The 16,791-nt window shown below is 39.9% G+C and overlaps 1 protein-coding gene across 1 annotated transcript in view; it reads left to right on the forward strand.

The window, feature by feature from the left end:
* Positions 1–8,732: 8,732 nt before the first annotated feature.
* The window catches only part of NEK1 (NIMA related kinase 1), a gene marked incomplete at both ends in the record, with an annotated part of 44,741 nt that continues 36,682 nt past the window's right edge, over positions 8,733–16,791 (forward strand). Inside the window, 8 exons of the mRNA XM_079534646.1 lie at positions 8,733–8,849; positions 8,924–9,020; positions 11,213–11,310; positions 12,608–12,691; positions 13,137–13,204; positions 13,318–13,404; positions 14,428–14,482; positions 15,701–15,901. Coding sequence (XP_079390772.1) covers positions 8,733–8,849; positions 8,924–9,020; positions 11,213–11,310; positions 12,608–12,691; positions 13,137–13,204; positions 13,318–13,404; positions 14,428–14,482; positions 15,701–15,901 — 807 coding nt within the window. The remainder of the gene's footprint in view (positions 8,850–8,923; positions 9,021–11,212; positions 11,311–12,607; positions 12,692–13,136; positions 13,205–13,317; positions 13,405–14,427; positions 14,483–15,700; positions 15,902–16,791) is intronic.

The following is a 16,791-nucleotide window of genomic DNA, read 5'->3' on the forward strand; positions in this document are numbered from 1 at the left end:
CGAGACAGGACTGAGCCCCTATTTGCTCATTCTGTCACACAGAGAGCTAACAAGAACATGGTCCAGTGTATGGGAACTGCTGAGTCAGGGCCTGAACCTCTGATTGCTCACCTGAGGCGAGCCGTGAGTCAGCCAGAGGAGCACAGGTGAAGGCAATTCCTAGACCTGCTTAAGAGCTGGCTACCAGTAGGGAAGGATCTCTGCTGGAGATCTGCTCTGCTGGAATTGTGTAAGTGAGCCCAGGATAGGGGTAAGCCACCTATTTATTCTCTTTTGTTATCATAGACTGCTTTGTCTTACTCTCTTGTTTATTTTGTGATTATAGCATCCTAATATTCTCTGATTATACAGTTCAGCTTTCAAACTTTAGTTTTGGAAAAGGGGTGAAAGAATTGAGAAATTTCTCACAGTGTTTTTCCTGTAATTAGCAGAATTTTTCTTCATGAAAATGGCTTAAAAATTATATGCTTCAAGCCAAACATGGGAGATATTAGAGTTTTTATTGGTTCCTCAAGTTAGCACAGGGTACAAAAATTCTTAAGGATACACAAGAAACCAAATAATTAAGAATTGAACAAATCTCGGGAACAGGACAGCTCCTGTTGCAGCCATGCAGTGAGAAAGAATTCTGGCCAAATTACAGGACATATATAAGGAAATAAATCATAAAGCCAGTTGAATAAAGTTTCTTAAGTGAAAAAAATATATAGGTATTGATTACATGTTAAAAACTAATTCAATTTATGCAGTAGGTACTCTCAAAGTAGAAGAAATTTCAGAGAATATACGCATATAAAAAGCTCACTGTTGTTCTGTTCATTGCTACTCCAGAACGAAATTAATCTTGATGGTGTAAAAAGACACAACCTGAAGTGTTCCCTACACAAGAAAGCAAGCAGGGACAAGCACAGAAACACACAGACAAAGCTACACTTGAATGATACGTACCAATACAGAATATCACCACTGCTTCTGACCTTCACAAAAGAGGAATCGATAGCAAATACTCATTCTACAGCACTTTTTATCTTCCAAGTTTTAAAAAAAAAAAAAAAAAACCCATGACAGAGAACTGACAGCTTACACAGTAGTTGAATACTGAACACATGCTCCCAGTCATATGATGAAAAACATTAAGGCTATTGACTTGAAATATTCAAAACTAGCTCATCTCTACTCTAAAGTGTCCTAGCCCCTAAGGCTATGGCTACCCACAGTAGCCAAAGAGTTTCCACCACCTGGCAGTAGCACATGATCCAGCTTGCTGGAAGGGACTGATGCTTTCCCATTCACCAAATTACTGAAATAAATACCGTTTGGTTGCTTTCAAACCAAAATGGCTGAACTAGCTAAAAACTCAGATTTAAACCTTATCTCATTTACTGATACATGAGAAAAATCTTCACTGTCACAATCAAAGAGAAGTTTTTTGCGTTACTGTGCATCCTGCACAGTAATAAGCGGTGAAATCAGTGGTTAAGTCTTGCAGTGCTTGGGTTTTGTGTGGTTTTTTTTTTTTAAAAAAGAAAAAGAAAAAAGAAAAAATAGAAGATAATCCCTTTGTACAAACCTAAACTAAATGTAAAAGCAAATGTAACTTGAAAGCTTAAGCTTCACAGGCAAGCACCGATCCTTAGCTGAGTCGTGATCAAGAAATGGCCCTTGGTTGCCACTTGAGATACAAGCTTAAAATGCAACTAAGGTTTGAGATTAGTTTTTAAACTAATGGTTCAGTACCTACAGCTATAAATACTCTGCCCAGGAAAGAAAAGAGGGACTCCTTTTGGATTCCTCTTGTGATCGCATTGAGATGAGTGTGAAACTGAAATTTGTTAGGGGAATTGAAGGGCAAAACTCTGTCCCTTTTTCAAGGACAGGAGCTGTGACTGCAGGTGCCATTGTAGACAACACGTTTTATCTGTTTAGTCTTCAGCCATCACATCTGTTTGATGAAAAAGGACCAGCAACAGTATGCAATCTTTTTTTTATTGCTTTTATAGCATTTTGTTCCTTTTGAACATGACCTTATATTGCAAGTATCTGAGAGGCACAGGGAAAAAAAACCGAGCTGAGCTTTTACACAACTACCTGAAGTTCTATCATTTATACCACCTTCATCTTTCCAGAGAAATGGTCAGACAGCCTTCAGCTATGTGCTCAGACTCACCAGTTCAGGATCTCATCTGAACTGACGGCTTTCCAGATAATTTTGCTTGAGTTCAATGCATTTATATCTGACTGATCTGAAAGCAGTCAAGGAAGTAAAAGGAAACTTGATAGAAAGCAAGTAAGAGGCCATCACAGTAAAGAGGCTCTAGGAACCAAGACACAAAACCATCAGTGCTGATCCCAGCAGACAGGCAATATTACAAATGAGGTTTATGAGACTGGAATCAGAAAAAGCAAGGTGAGGAAGGACTGAAGAGATGTGCAACCAATAGCAGGACCCAGCTGACGGCTGCCCTTCCTGGCTCCAACAGGAGCCACCTGCTTTTTGTCAACACAGCGTTCTAAGAAGCTGGTGATACTAGTCTCTGATATTTTGGTATCATAGATTATCAGTTGCTTGTTCCTTTTTTTTTCCTTTTTGAAATACGAATGCACAGGCTAACGACAGGAGATATATCCATTAAATAATAATAAAAAAAAATAATAATAAAGAAAAAGGAAAAAGAAAGAAGCAGCCAAGCCCCAGAGGCACTGACACCACCAGAAGTGAAGCATGCTCTACATCAAGCACATTAACAGTTTCGAATGCAAACCAAGTTCCTCTCATGGAATATCTTCTCTCCAGGTGCGAAGCTGAACTGTCAAGTACAGCTTCTAAAATTATGCCTATTTTGTCAGGTCCTACACATGGATGACAGGTTTCCAGCAGGAGAGCCTAAAGTGAAGTTATTATGTTAAATAGAGGTATCAAGTTGAAAGCAAAGATTAATGTCAGTTATCTTAGGAGAGGAAAAAAAAAACAAGTGGCTCCTTGAGAGCTTTTGAATTTTGGAAATTACAATGAAAAAAAAAAAATTCAGCAAGACACAAAATGGCATCCAATACAAGACAAGTTTAGATGTGGTGAGAAGGGATGTAGTCAGTGGGCAATATTGGTGGTAGGTGGATGGTTGGACTGGATGATCTTAAGAGCTCATTTCCAACTTCGGTGATTGTATGCTTCTATGAACTAAAAATGAGTGTTTGGAAGCACATGGCGAACTACATTTTTTTTCCCCAACATGCACACAGGAGACAAACTAATAATAGAAACCTCATGGGAAATGCTGTAGTAGATCAAGAACTACAGACAAATCAGCAAAACCCAACAAATTTGGCAGAGAACGCTAATTGGAGACAGGAGTGGAAGGAGCTCGAAGAGAACTATCATTCAGGAAAAGGAGAACTTGGATTTTAAGTGGCAGGATGACAAAATACTGTGTCAGCTCAGCAGCTGCATCTGTAATTTAAATGCATTATTGAAGAAAAATTGTATTTTTACTATTTGGACTTGGAAATGTTTCTTCATTAGACTGTACTGTGGTACAAACAATCAAAATGCATAGTTGAGTACTTATTAACTTCTTGAAAAAATTATGAGAAACAAGCAAAAAAAAAAAACCAACCACAGTAGAGCACAGTCTAATTCCATAACTAGAAAGCCTAAGCAAAATGCACAAGAAATTAAAAAGCTAAACATCTAGAAAGTTCAAGAGGAAATAGCTGATCAGACTACAGAAGTCATTAAAAAGTCTAACTTTCTATGAAGTTACACATTCTCTTCTTTCAATTCATTTCCATAAGCATGTATTGAAGATTATTTGCTACATGATATAAACGAATGTGGATGCTACAGCTGAAAACATTTACAACTGCCCTAATGGCTTTGTTTAGAATCGTTTCTATTATGCATGAAGCCCAGAAAACAAGTTGTCAATTCCATTGTCTCTCACAATAGCAACAGCTATTATTGAGCCATTAAATACAAACATTATCTCCAAGCTGTATGCCAATTTCTGAGTTTTCACCTTTTTAAAGCAGAAGACGCTCCACAAAACAGCATTATTTCTACAGCCTGTATAAATCTCTCTGTTGAAATCAATTTAAATGTGTTGGGTTTTTTTTCGTAATCATTCTCAGATTATTTTACAAAGGTTTCCAATGTTCAGAAACAGGACTCGAGTTAAATAGCTATGAAAGTTTGTAATGTATATTCTAATATTCAGAAGTTACTGAAGCCTGGAATAGGAACAAGCACAAAACACTGCACGCACCTCATTATTCACAAGCACAGGTAAAGAGCTGGCCTGGCAAGAGCAGCTTCAGAAGCTGGCCGACACAGAAGCTGTGTTTTCACACTGTAAAGGAAAGATTGCTGCAGGGAGCTCAGCTACACAGCACAGAGGTGTAAAGCTGAGGTGTGAGTTGGGGGAAAAAGAACAAGCAGGGTGTAAAAGCAGACTTGTGCGCACGATCACTGCTGCTGCTGACCCTGTGCAGGCTGCTACAGCTGCCAATGAGGTGACTAAGCAAGGAGTTGAGTAACACACAGCCCAGAGTCTGAGAGCTATGAAACTATTCAAACAACTTCAACAGTAGAACTTAAATTATATTTTTTTTTCTTTTAATTATGAGCAGGTTACAAATATTCGTACTACCAAATAAGTCTCTAGCCTGATCTGCATACCTGATCTGCACAGGAGCACCTATCCACATGCATATGAAGCCACATAAATGAGGTGAGAGAAAAAAAAAAGTGAACGTTCCTAGAATGCCCTTTGGCAACATTTGCCAACTTGGAACTGCAGTCCCAGCTTTTGTGCCTACATTCAAATAGCACAACTCTGTTATCGAAATATCAACGTAAGGTGCACACATACACAGTCACAGAATTGCAGGGGATGGAAGGGACTTCCAGAGAGCATCGAGTCCAACGCCCCTGCACTGCAGGCTCTCCACAACAGGCTGTACTGGTCGGCGTCCATGAGTGTCTTGAATATCTCCAGAGAAGGAGACTCCAAAACCCACTTGGGCAGCATGTTCCAGTGCTCCATCACCCTCACCATGAAGAAGTTCTCCTGTGCATTGGTGAGCAACTTCCTACGCTCCAAGTTATAGCTATTTCCCCTGTGCTGTCCCCACAAACTGCTGAAAAGAGATTGGCAATGCCCCTTTGTCTCCCACATCTAAGATATTTACAAAAATGAATAAGATTCCCCTCTGGGTCTTCTTTTCTCAAGGCTGAACAGACCCAGTTCACTCAGCCTTTCCTCAAAAAGGAGATGCTCCAACCCTTTATCATCTTAGTGGCCTTCCACTAAAAAAAAGATCCATCTTTTTTGTACTGGGGAGCCCAGAGCTGGGTGCAGTACTCCAGATGAGGTCTGACCAGAGCAGAATACAGGGGGAGGATCATGACCTGCCGGCTACCCTCCTTTTAATGCATCCCAGTATATCACTGGCCTTCTGGGCCACAAGGAAACACTGCTGGCTCATGGCCAACCTGTTCTCTACCCCCAAGCCCTTTTCTGCCAGAGCTCCTCTCCAGCAGGTCATCTCCCAAACCATACTGACACTCACTGTTATTCCTTCCCAGGCGCAAGACTCTATGTGTTTTTTTTTGTTAAATCTCATCTACTTTCATACAGCCCAGCTCTTCAGCCTGTGCAGGCCCTGCTAAATGGCAGCACAGCCTTCTAGCATCAGCCAGTACAGCATCAGCCACTCTTCCCAGCTTTATATTGTTGGTGTACGTGCTGAAGATGGACACTATCCCCTTGTCAAGGTTGCCGATAAAGATGTTAAACAAAGCTGGACCCAGCACCAACCCCTGGGCAACACCACTAGTCACAGATCTCCAATCAGACTCTTCCTCCTGACATCCAACCTAAATCTCCTCTCCCTCAACTTAAAACCATTTCCCCTTGTTCTGCAGTTATCTACCCTTTCAAAGAGTTGCTTCCCCTCCTGTTTGTAGACTCCCTTTAGGTACTGAAAGGCTGCAATGAGGTCACCCCACAGCCTTCTTCATAGGTGAGGTGCTCGAGTCCCCTGATCATCTTTTTGTGGCTCTCCTCTGGAACCTCTCCAACAGCTCCCTGTCTTTCTTGTACTGGGGGCTCTATATAAACAATAAACAGAAGGAAACAAAAGCCACTTTTTATTTTCCTTGCCACAATACACATCATATTTTTCCAAAGCATTGCAGGCAGATGCAAAGTCATTTTGTTTCAAGCCTTGAGATCCAGGCTAGCTGCAGTTTTCTCAAAGCAGAAATACCCTCCTGACAGCCCATAACACTGAGCTGCAAGTTTAGGTCTGTCTGCTAATCAAAGAAACATCAATTTGAAAGCAGTTTACGAGTCTAAGACTTTTACCTTAGAAATAAATGATAGTGCCAGTTGACAGTTTTCCCCATGGAAAGCTTGAATTACGTTTTACATTACAGTACACCGAAGTTTCTTAAAACAGACAAATAATGGGTACTGATAAGCATCTACTCTCAAATCTGCCGTGCCAACACGTTTTGCCATTCAAGTAACTGCTCTAGCAGAGAAGCATTTATGTTGCCACGGGATACAGAACATAAGACACATCACGGGTCTACCAAGAAGAGAGAACTGAACAAGAAGCAACACCGCTCGCTCCCGCTGTCATGGCCTCGATTTACCTCGGTTAGCGCTTGAAAGTGTGACACAGCACATTTATTGCCCCACACAGAACACGTCCCCACCACCGGCACGACTTCGTGCAAGGACTTGGGCAGTTACGTGACGACGGGCACGCGGTTCTTCTACTTCGCTTCAGGATCACCCGGGCGGGGTATCCGCAGGGCACCCCTCCCTTCCCTCTCCACAGGTAACCGGCAGAGCCCACGCCGGCTCCCGGCTCCTCGCAGCACCGAGACGGGGCGAAACGCCGCTCAGCCTCTCGCTCGGCCCTCACTCGGCCGCAACCGCCATCTCGGCCACGCCGCAAGGGAGCACCCGGCGCTCTCTCCTATCACGTCGCGCTGCCAGAAGGCCCGGCCCTACCTGCTGCTCCTCGGGGAGGCGCTGGCGCATCCTCCCGCGGCGGCGAGGCGGGGTGGCGGAAAGGCCACTCACGGCGCCTCGGCCCCCGGCCCGACGATCGCTCCGCGGTCCGCAGCCCCGCCCCCGCAGCCTGGGGGCGGGGCTTCCTGCCTCCCTCACGCACGTCGGATCAGCGGGACGGTCCGCGCTGCGCTCTCGGCCCCAACTTCCGGTTCCCGCCTCCAGCAGGGGGGCGGGACTTCCGGGAGGCCGCCTGAAGCAGAGGCCGGTGAGGGAGGCGGTCCCGGTTCGGCTGGGTTGGAGTGGGGATAGCGGAAGGGTTGAAGGCAGCAGTGCAGGTACAGGTAGAGGAGCTGGCTCGCTCGCTCGCTCGGAGCTGCGCTGTGGGACGTGCTCGTGATAGGAAAGGCTGAGACGAGCCGTCTCGGGCGTGCTTTGCGGCCCGATGAGGCGGCCGCCTTCTGCGTGTCCGTGGTGACGCCAGGACTTGTTGCACAGAGCTTGACCGGCCAACGCCCTGACAGCGCAGATGGCCCTTCGCTCTCCCTTCGCTCTCAGTTCTCATAAGATGACATTGGTGTTCATAGTGATGTTTTCTTAGATGTACATTTTCACTCTGAAATCTCCTTTCTGTGCTTAAAGAGAAAAAGAAGCATCCCCAAGCTGTGAGGCCTGTTATTTTACTTGTTTTTCTTTCCTGGTAATTGTCCTTAGGATAGGAGAAGAGGAAATGGTTTTAAATTGAAGGAGGGAAGATTTAGGTTGGATGTCAGGGGGAAGTTCTTTACTCAGAGAGCGGTGAGGTGCTGAAACAGCTGCCCAGAGAGGCTGTGGATGCCCCATCCATTCCTGGAGGTGTTCAAGGCCAGGTTGGATGGGGCCCTGGGCAGCCTGGGCTGGTATTAAATGTGGAGGTTGGTGGCCCTGCATGGGGCAGTGGAGTGGGAGCTTGAAAACCCTTGAGGTCCTGGCCATTCTGTGATCCTTAGTTCTGTTTTTCCTCACTTCCAGATTTGCAGTAAAGATTACATAAGGTCTTTTGATTGTTGGCTGGTTTAATTTGTTTTTTTTTTTTTTTTTTTTTTTTTTTTAACTATACTAATCAAGCTTTTGCCTTTTAGTGTGTTTCTGTAGTATGATTCCATCTTCCTGAGACCTTGGCGCACTCTGTGTGAGTACCTTCCAAAATAATGGGTTTAATGCTTTTTAAGATTTGACGTGTATTAATTTCCACCCCTACCATAGTTCTCCCAAGTAGAGCTTAATGGAGGATTGTTAACTAGATGCTATAGCACTATACAGTCTCTTCTTATTAGCTGAATCAGAAGTTGCAGCGCTAACTACTCGCTTCATTTCAAGGACTATTTTTTAATGCTGTCTTTCATCTCAGTAGATGCAAGATTGAAGTGGTTCTGGCAATGCAGCCCTTTTTCTACACCACTTGAGTAAACTATGAGAATACAATTGAGATTAAGATAGGATAATGTACAGTGAAGTTACAAAGCATATAAGCGTAGTTGAAGAGACAAAGGGATTGACACTTGAATGTACAAAGAAAGGGTTGGAGATTCATGATCTTTGAGGTCCCCTCCAACTCATTCTATGATTCTATGACCTGTTATGCTGGAAGACTGACTAATTACAGCAACTAAATCTCTTTTGTGTTTTTTTTGCCTAGTGCTTGAGTAAGGATGCCTTAAGAAGAAAACTATGGATAAATATATTAAAGTGCAAAAAATTGGAGAAGGATCCTTTGGGAAAGCCTTTCTTGTGAAAGATAAAGAAAATAGCCAGCAATATGTTATTAAAGAAATTAACATCTCGAAGGTGAGTGATGTTGTTAATTACTGATCTACTGTTTTTATATTCCTGTTTTCAAAAATCGTTATTTCCTTTTGAAGATGTCAAATAAAGAGAGAGAAGAATCAAGGAGAGAAGTTGCTGTACTGGCCAACATGAAACATCCAAATATTGTCCTTTATAGGGAGTCATTTGAAGGTAAGATTAATAAAGTAGAGCCCAAGTTGATAATGACTGTGTACTGCATGTGAGGTAAAAGTCAATGTTTTCTCTCTGTAACTGTTTTTTCATTCTTGTATGTCTTCATTTTTTTTTTCTGTTTATAGTTTCTTGCAGTTGCCAGGTTGCAACAGTTAAATATTGAGTACATATTCCTGTCGTTTCTTCAGGTGATTCTGTTTTGGTTGATGCTTAAATGAAAGGTGTATGGGCACTGCTGAGTCAGGCCTGAACCTCTGATGGATCACCTGAGGTGAGCCATGAGTCAGCCAGAGGAGCACAGCTGAAGGCAATTCACCTGTGCTGCAGGAAGGGATGGAGCCTGGCTGCACCCCTCCTAGCCCTATTGAAGAGCTGGCTACCAGTGGGGAAGGATCTCTTTTGGAGATCTGCTCTGCTGGAGTTTTGTGGGTGAGCCCAGGATAGGGGTAAGCCTTCTATTGATTCTCTTTTGTTATCATAGTCTGCTTTGCCTAACTCTTGTTTATTTTGTGATTATAACATCCTAATATTCTTTCATTATACAAAAGAATTGTGCTTTTTTTTTGGTTTTCTTGAGGATAAATTTCCTTGAACACTTATGTGTAGCTTATTGGATGCCTGTGTGTTAGAAATGCACATGGTCTGAAGTTGGATACTGATGAACTGGCACAAGTGGTGTTAACTCATTAGCTCACTCTCTAGTCAGTAGCAGTTATAATCATATCATTACTTTCATGGGTAGAAGAATAGTGGTGATTGCTTCATAAGCTGTAAAGGAAGGAGAAATTTAATTCTACCTTATTTTCACAGTGACTGTGGTGGGGAATAAGCAGAACAGGTAAAAGATTATGAGAGCTTATCATTTAGAGTGATAATCCTGTTTTTTTAAGAAGCCCTGAATATTATTTGAAATGCTGCACTGATCTCGTATCCTTTTGTTCCTTCCAGCTGATTTTAAAAAGCCTTTTGAACTTGGGGTTTTAATTTTTTTCTGATCATTAAGTGAGAATCGTGTCATAAAGAGCAAAATCAAGGTCTTCTGATTTATAAATCTGTATTTCTCTGTTCTGTATATTAGAGGCCTGCTCTTTAGGACTGGTTTTATTTGATCGTCTTTGCTTTTTACGAGGTAGGTTGTGTAGTGTGCAGTTCACTGTAGTTCATACTGCTTCTTTCTTGCTGAAGCACGTTGACTTGGAAAGATAAGTTAATTTGGTTTCTGAAACAGATCTGTTTCAACACCAGGTCTGCAAGGAATCCAAACTCCTAGGATCATCTGTAAAAATAACTCACATCAAAAATCTTGACCAAGATACAAACATTTGTAAGCTTAAAATTCCCACTTAAGTGTTTTAAGTCTAAATTTTCGAGGCGTTCTGTGGGAGACTTATGTGACTCTACTTGGAGTTTAATAGTTATAACTACTTAATGAATTTTCTTTTGAGCAGCACGTGATGCATACATTCTTCTCTAAATGGTATCTGATCTGTGAGTAGTGCAGGTCTTGAGTTTTAGTGACATATTTGAGTTTATATTCATGAAATATTAAGATTTTCATTGATGTGCTGTAACTTGCAGTGTGTTCCTGCCTTGCAATTGGTTCAGTAGTAGGTGGGAAAGATTGCTTAGGGAACACAGCCATAGCTTTTAATCAGATTATTATATTACTATTAGATGTATTATATGTGTTAAACTCTCATAGTGACAACTTGCATGGGATTTTTAAAAGTTTCCTCAGATTTCATGCAAAACTGAGACTTTGCCTGTTTTCATCATCTTTGCCAGCTGAAAGTTTCATTACCAGACGTCAATCGCTGAAATCACATTCATGTCTGTGAGATGAGAGCTGGTGATTGCCAGTTCATATATGTGATACCTTATCCAGGTAAAGCTGCTGAAAGAGTTAGGAAGATGGAAGCAATTAATTGAATTAAATTTGCAGTTCTCTGTTTTCAGGGCAGAGTTTCTTTGGGATGTTTGCATCAGCAAACAGGTTTGACAATTGTCTTATCATAGTCGTAAGGTGACATCTTTAATTTCATTGTAAATCAGAATGTATTATAAAAAGAAAAATGTGTTTTTTTACTATAAGAGTTGCAGGAAGAAGACAAACCTTGGCAGTAGAAGTTCCATTAAAGATGGGTGATTTTCCTTTTCCTTTGCTTGTAATACTTAGTTTTATTTTGCAGAAAATGGTTGTCTGTACATAGTGATGGATTACTGTGAAGGAGGAGATCTCTTCAAAAAAATAAATGCCCAGAAAGGAGTCTTATTCTCTGAGGATCAGGTAATCAGCAAATTGATGCCATAGTATTTTGATGCGTGATTTCTTTTCTGCATTAGTTCTAATTTTGGTTCAGTTAGGTGGGTACGGTTTCTTAACCTATTTAGTAAGTTTCCAAACTGTGCTGGTCGTTGCCTTGGCCATGGCATTGTTTTTTATGTAGCTTTTAAACCTACAAGATATTATAGCATAGGATTTTTGTACTTTAATACTGACCTCAATTTGTAAGAATTTGTCATTAGTTTATAAAGTGACGTAGTAATGTAAGTTGACATTGTAAAACAGTATAATCTAGCAGTACAAGGGCTGCATAGTTCCAAAGTATTTTTTCAGTATTGGAAGTACACCAGCAGACTTTCTTTCTTCATCACACATGTTAAGAAGTCACTTGTACAGTAACACAGAAGATAAAAATGTGCAGATAGGTTTCTACTAGGTGAAAATAGATCATGTGGGATTCAGGTTTTTGGTCATGTTTCATGCCTCCTTGCTTACAGGTTATTTTTTATTTCTTGCTCTGTGTTTTATTATCTGCAGCCAGTACGAACACCTCAAACTCAGTTTACCTCTGGTTGGAAAGGCTTGTAAGTGTTAGGTCTAGATCTGCTGGTGCAATTTAGAGTAGGGTAATCATGAAACTACTTAGGTGTAAGTTGTAGAACTTCTCATTTGCTGCTTGGGACTCACAAGAAGAATTTAAAATGGGAAAGTAGAAAAAAGTACCTTAGATTATACTGTGATTTTGACATTTATGTGCTTGTAAGTTGGGTACATGAAAGCACTGTTCACATGAAAAAAATTCTGCTGCTAGACCCTTTGTGTGTTATGATGTTAACAGATTACCAGAAAATGTGAAGGTTAATGATTTGTTTGTTTGTTTGTTTGTTGCTTTTTCTCAGTGAAATCTGATTTGTACTGTTTTTAAGGTAAAATGCATAAAATGTGCTTGCACTGATTAGAGCAAAAGTAGAATCTTTAAGATGCAAGTTCCTTGTTCGGAGCATTTTTTGCCATTATAGTTTGTGTTGTATGCATTTTGATTGCTGTACTATATGTAATCAAGTAATAACTTGAGACTTAGCATGTAACTTGGCTACCACACGTTTCTGTATGATGGTGCCAGTACTGCTAGGGCCTTAATGGTAGTGTGACATAAATGGAAACAGGCTCGTGGGTAAAAAGGGTAGAAAAGAGGGTAAAAATCTTATAGAACTGATCTGATAATGTCTTCAGCAATACGACTGGAGAAACTTGTAGATAAATCAAGTTGCTGATGTTACCTTTTCTCTTTTGTACGTAGATTCTGGATTGGTTTGTACAAATCTGTTTAGCACTGAAACATATACATGACAGAAAGATCTTACATCGCGACATCAAGTCACAGGTATGTAGGCAATCTTACTTGAAAACTGAATTCACTTCCGAAGCGATTACATCTGGATCTTGGTGGTGGAAGTTGGCAAGTAATTGAAAATAATCTTTTTACATAATGTAAAATTATTTTAGTTCTGGCAATGCTTTTTTTTTTTCAGAATTGTACAGAGGTGGTTTAAATGGTATTTTCACTAACAGAAAAGAAGCTATTTCAGTGTTACTGGCGTAGACTTCTTCTATTTCCACAAGTAATTGTATTTTAGACTGTTCAGCAGTGTCTTCTATAGTTATGGTAAAACAGGATGAGAATAAGTCTGGAGTTTTACAGTCACTAATGCCAGGGACTTCAGTGTAATTGAATGGTAGAAAACATTATTTTTAAAACATGCTGAGAACAAAGTGTGCAATTGTACGAATGTTCTGATTAACAGACTTCTTAAAATTTCTATGCCAAGAATATATTTTTAACCAAAGATGGAACAATACAGCTGGGAGATTTTGGAATCGCCAGAGTTCTGAACAGGTAATTCTTTTTTTAATGCTGATTTCTCTGAGATCACCTAAATTGCTTTGATTTAGGAGAACGTAATCGGTGCGTTTCACATGAGTTAATGTTCACCCTTACTTTTTCCTTAGCACTGTGGAACTGGCTCGCACTTGCATAGGAACACCGTACTATCTATCACCTGAGATATGCCAGAACAGGCCTTACAACAATAAAAGGTACTAATATTTACTTAATATTTGTGCTAAGGAGGAGAAAGAGAGTCCTTTAGAAATACAGAGCTCTTCTATTCATATGATGATGATAGTTCATCTCTCACCTGAAAACACAGCCTCACCTGCCTCAGGCAGGACCTTAGTAGATTTGTGTGATGCGAAGCAGCATGATGTGGAGATGACTTCACTTAGTGCTTTGGCTTCTAAATCTAAGCTGTCATCTTTATTATGACTCTGCTTTTGCCTGTGTACACATTGCTGTCATAATGTATGAATGTGAAACCACATTAAGAAAGAAATATGAAGGCAGTAATTGGATTGCTTTTAAGCACGTGCATGGGTAGTAATCTTTCAGGTAGTTTGCTTCTACATTTATTACCTTGGCAAGTAGGTCCTGTATGGTAATGCTATCCCTAATGTAATGCAAGTGTTCAGTATCTGATTAGTCTTACTCTACTTTAAGCTTTTAAAATAGGTCCATTTTTGTTACTGTTTTCTAAAAAGATAAAAATGATTATATTCCCTTGTCTGTTCATTTCTTTTACATGGGATTTTTTGTCCAGTTGTATTCAAAATAAATTCTGCAGTCCTCTAGTGTGGGTAATGTAACCCAAGTGTCAAACAGTATGTTTAGTTGAATCTAAGATCTGTATTTGCCATGTAGAGTAGTGGGTTGCTTTTTCTAAATTTCAAAGATCTCAAGTAAATACATACATTTAAAGAAAATAGACCTTTATGCAGAGTTTGTCTGGTTTCTCTGATCTCAGTGATGCAAATGAAAAAGTATAAAATCTGAAGTGAAAAAAACCTCCTGTCTGTTTTTTCAGGTTGGCCTCAGTTTGGATTGTTAATTTTTGGTTGGTTGATGAGGTTTTGTGCTTTGAGGAGTAGAGGATGTACGTTCATGGGAGGCTGTGATTTATTCAAAATGTCCCATTTCCATTTCAAAGGTTAAGTGTTGGTAAATAAGTTATTTGGCAGTGTTAATCCCACAACAAGCTCAAGGTTGTGTTCTTTTTGTTCTAGTGATATCTGGGCCCTTGGTTGTGTTCTCTATGAAATGTGCACGCTTAAACACGCAGTGAGTAGAAACTTCTTGCTTCTTTGAAAGGCTTCCTGCTGTTTTGCAGCTGTATTTCTGTTGATTCAGGGCTTTCATGGTGACCATTTAAAATTACCTTCAGCATCTTAGTTTCCTTTTCCTGTACTTGCAAACAGTTGCTACGTTTTGATTCCTGCTTCTCTTTTATTGTTTTGTTTTGGTTTTTTTTTCCTGCTTGTAAAGTAGATATTCGGTGAGGTTGAGGTAGCTGAGAAGATGTTGGGTGTGTTAACAAGCAGTGCTTTTTTTCTTTCCGAAGGCTTGATATTTTCATTGTAACTGAGAAGGCCTAAATTTAAACTGCCAGCTTTTGTGTAGGTGGATTGGTATGCTTCCATTTGGAACACTCATAGTTTTTAGGAAGAAACTCTGAAGAAGTTGCTTTTTTTTTTTTTTTTAACATTTGATTGTTTATCAGTCATGATGGGAAGGAAAAAGAATTTTCAATAAACCAAGTCGACAAAAAGAAATAACTTTTTTTACAGAAAGAAGTAAGATTATAACGCGTCACTTTGAGGGGGAAGATAAAGGTTAGGGCATAAAGGTAACATGAAAGCTTGTGCAATTGTTTGTTACATAGTCTTTTCTGAGGCAGCAGTGTTGATGGAGAAATTGCTTCTCTGAGGGTTGATAGCAATTTGTTTTCTGTAAGCTGGGTGATCCATGCTGTTTTCTTTTAACCATTCTAAGGAATTGGTGCATGCTGCCTGCTGAGCTCAAGCTAGTCTAAACATTCCTTTGGATTTCACACTGAACGACTGTGAATGCTTTACATTCTTCCATGTCAAATGCCCTGTTCTAAAGAGACCTGAACGTGGGAAGGTTCAGGAGATGAGAGAATATGGAGCAGATACAGTTAGACAATTATATTTATAATTAACTGCGTATCACTATTAATCTACATCTGGGGGACAATAAATATTTGCTTGTGAGGTATATATAAATATGGTATGAAGTAGCTGTAGTGCAGTACATTAGTGTAAAAGTGGTGTACTTGGCAACAAATTATTTGCAACTGTTGATGAAAACTGTTGATGACCTTGGAAACTGACTTGGATGTGCCCAGGCGGAAGCAGCTGTGGGCTTTTTTGTTTGACTGTTTTTTCCTTTTTCTTATTTCCCCTCACCTCTTATGCAGCTTTACATATAGGCTAGCAGTAATGTGTTGTAACTGTGTGGTTTTCTTACACGATACAGTTTGAAGCTGGTAACATGAAGAACTTGGTACTGAAGATCATCTCTGGATCTTTTCCTCCGGTTTCTATGCATTATTCCTATGACCTACGTAACCTACTGTCACAGTTATTTAAAAGGAATCCTAGGGATAGACCATCAGTAAACTCCATATTGGAGAAAAACTTCATAGCCAAACGGGTTGAAAAATTTCTCACGCCACAGGTATGGAGTTGGTTTCAATTAAATTTGGCTAAGACATCTTAAGACTATTGTTCATTCCAGTGTCAGTATAGAGTATGAGAAGGTGGAATAATGGTATTTCCTAAAGCTTTTATGTGAACTTTTTCAGTTGAGAGAAGAAAGAGTTGTTACTATGAATAACAAAAAAATAAAACGAACGCAATCTCAACTTACTGAAGTATTTGGAGGCTTCAAACAAATTTAAGTTGACATTATGTTAAGAGTATTATTTTGTGTGTCTTGATATACCGGGAAGAATTTTGCATTAGATGTCCATTTCATTATATATGCACCTCTCTCATGAAGTGGCATTGTCAATATCTTCAGCATCAAATCTTTATTATCATTTCTTCAATCCTTTTCTTGTTTGCAATTTGGAATGGCCTGCAAGCTTGTTTTGTGAGATATTGTTAAGTAAATGTGTTGTTTGAATTTCTTGTATACGTAACATAGAAGAAATTATTCAGTATTTTGTTTTGCATCTATTGATGTATTTTGACAACTATTTGAGCTATTTTAATGTAAATCTAATCAAAAGAGATGAAGAACAACGGGCACTGATGTATGAGGTAAGTACAGGAAGAGAAAGGACATGGAGAGAATTGATGCACAAGAAGACCTCATTAAATATAAATCTGACGGAGTCATTGTAACATAAAGAAGTTTTGGTAGAAGGCCGTATGTAATTGGAATTCCATTTGTATGTGGCATAGACTTTCAACTGATGATAGTTCATACTAAAGTTCCGGTGAAAGGCCAGAGTCAGAAGTCTTCACAGCACACTTGTAAAAGTAGTAGAAAATCTGTCTTTTAAAAAATTGAAGGCTTGATCAGACTCACAGCAGCTAGAACAAAACTTCTGTTTGTGGTTA

This window comes from Tetrao urogallus (genome assembly GCF_951394365.1).
Source record: "Tetrao urogallus genome assembly, chromosome: 4".
Taxonomy (NCBI): Eukaryota; Metazoa; Chordata; class Aves; order Galliformes; family Phasianidae; genus Tetrao; species Tetrao urogallus.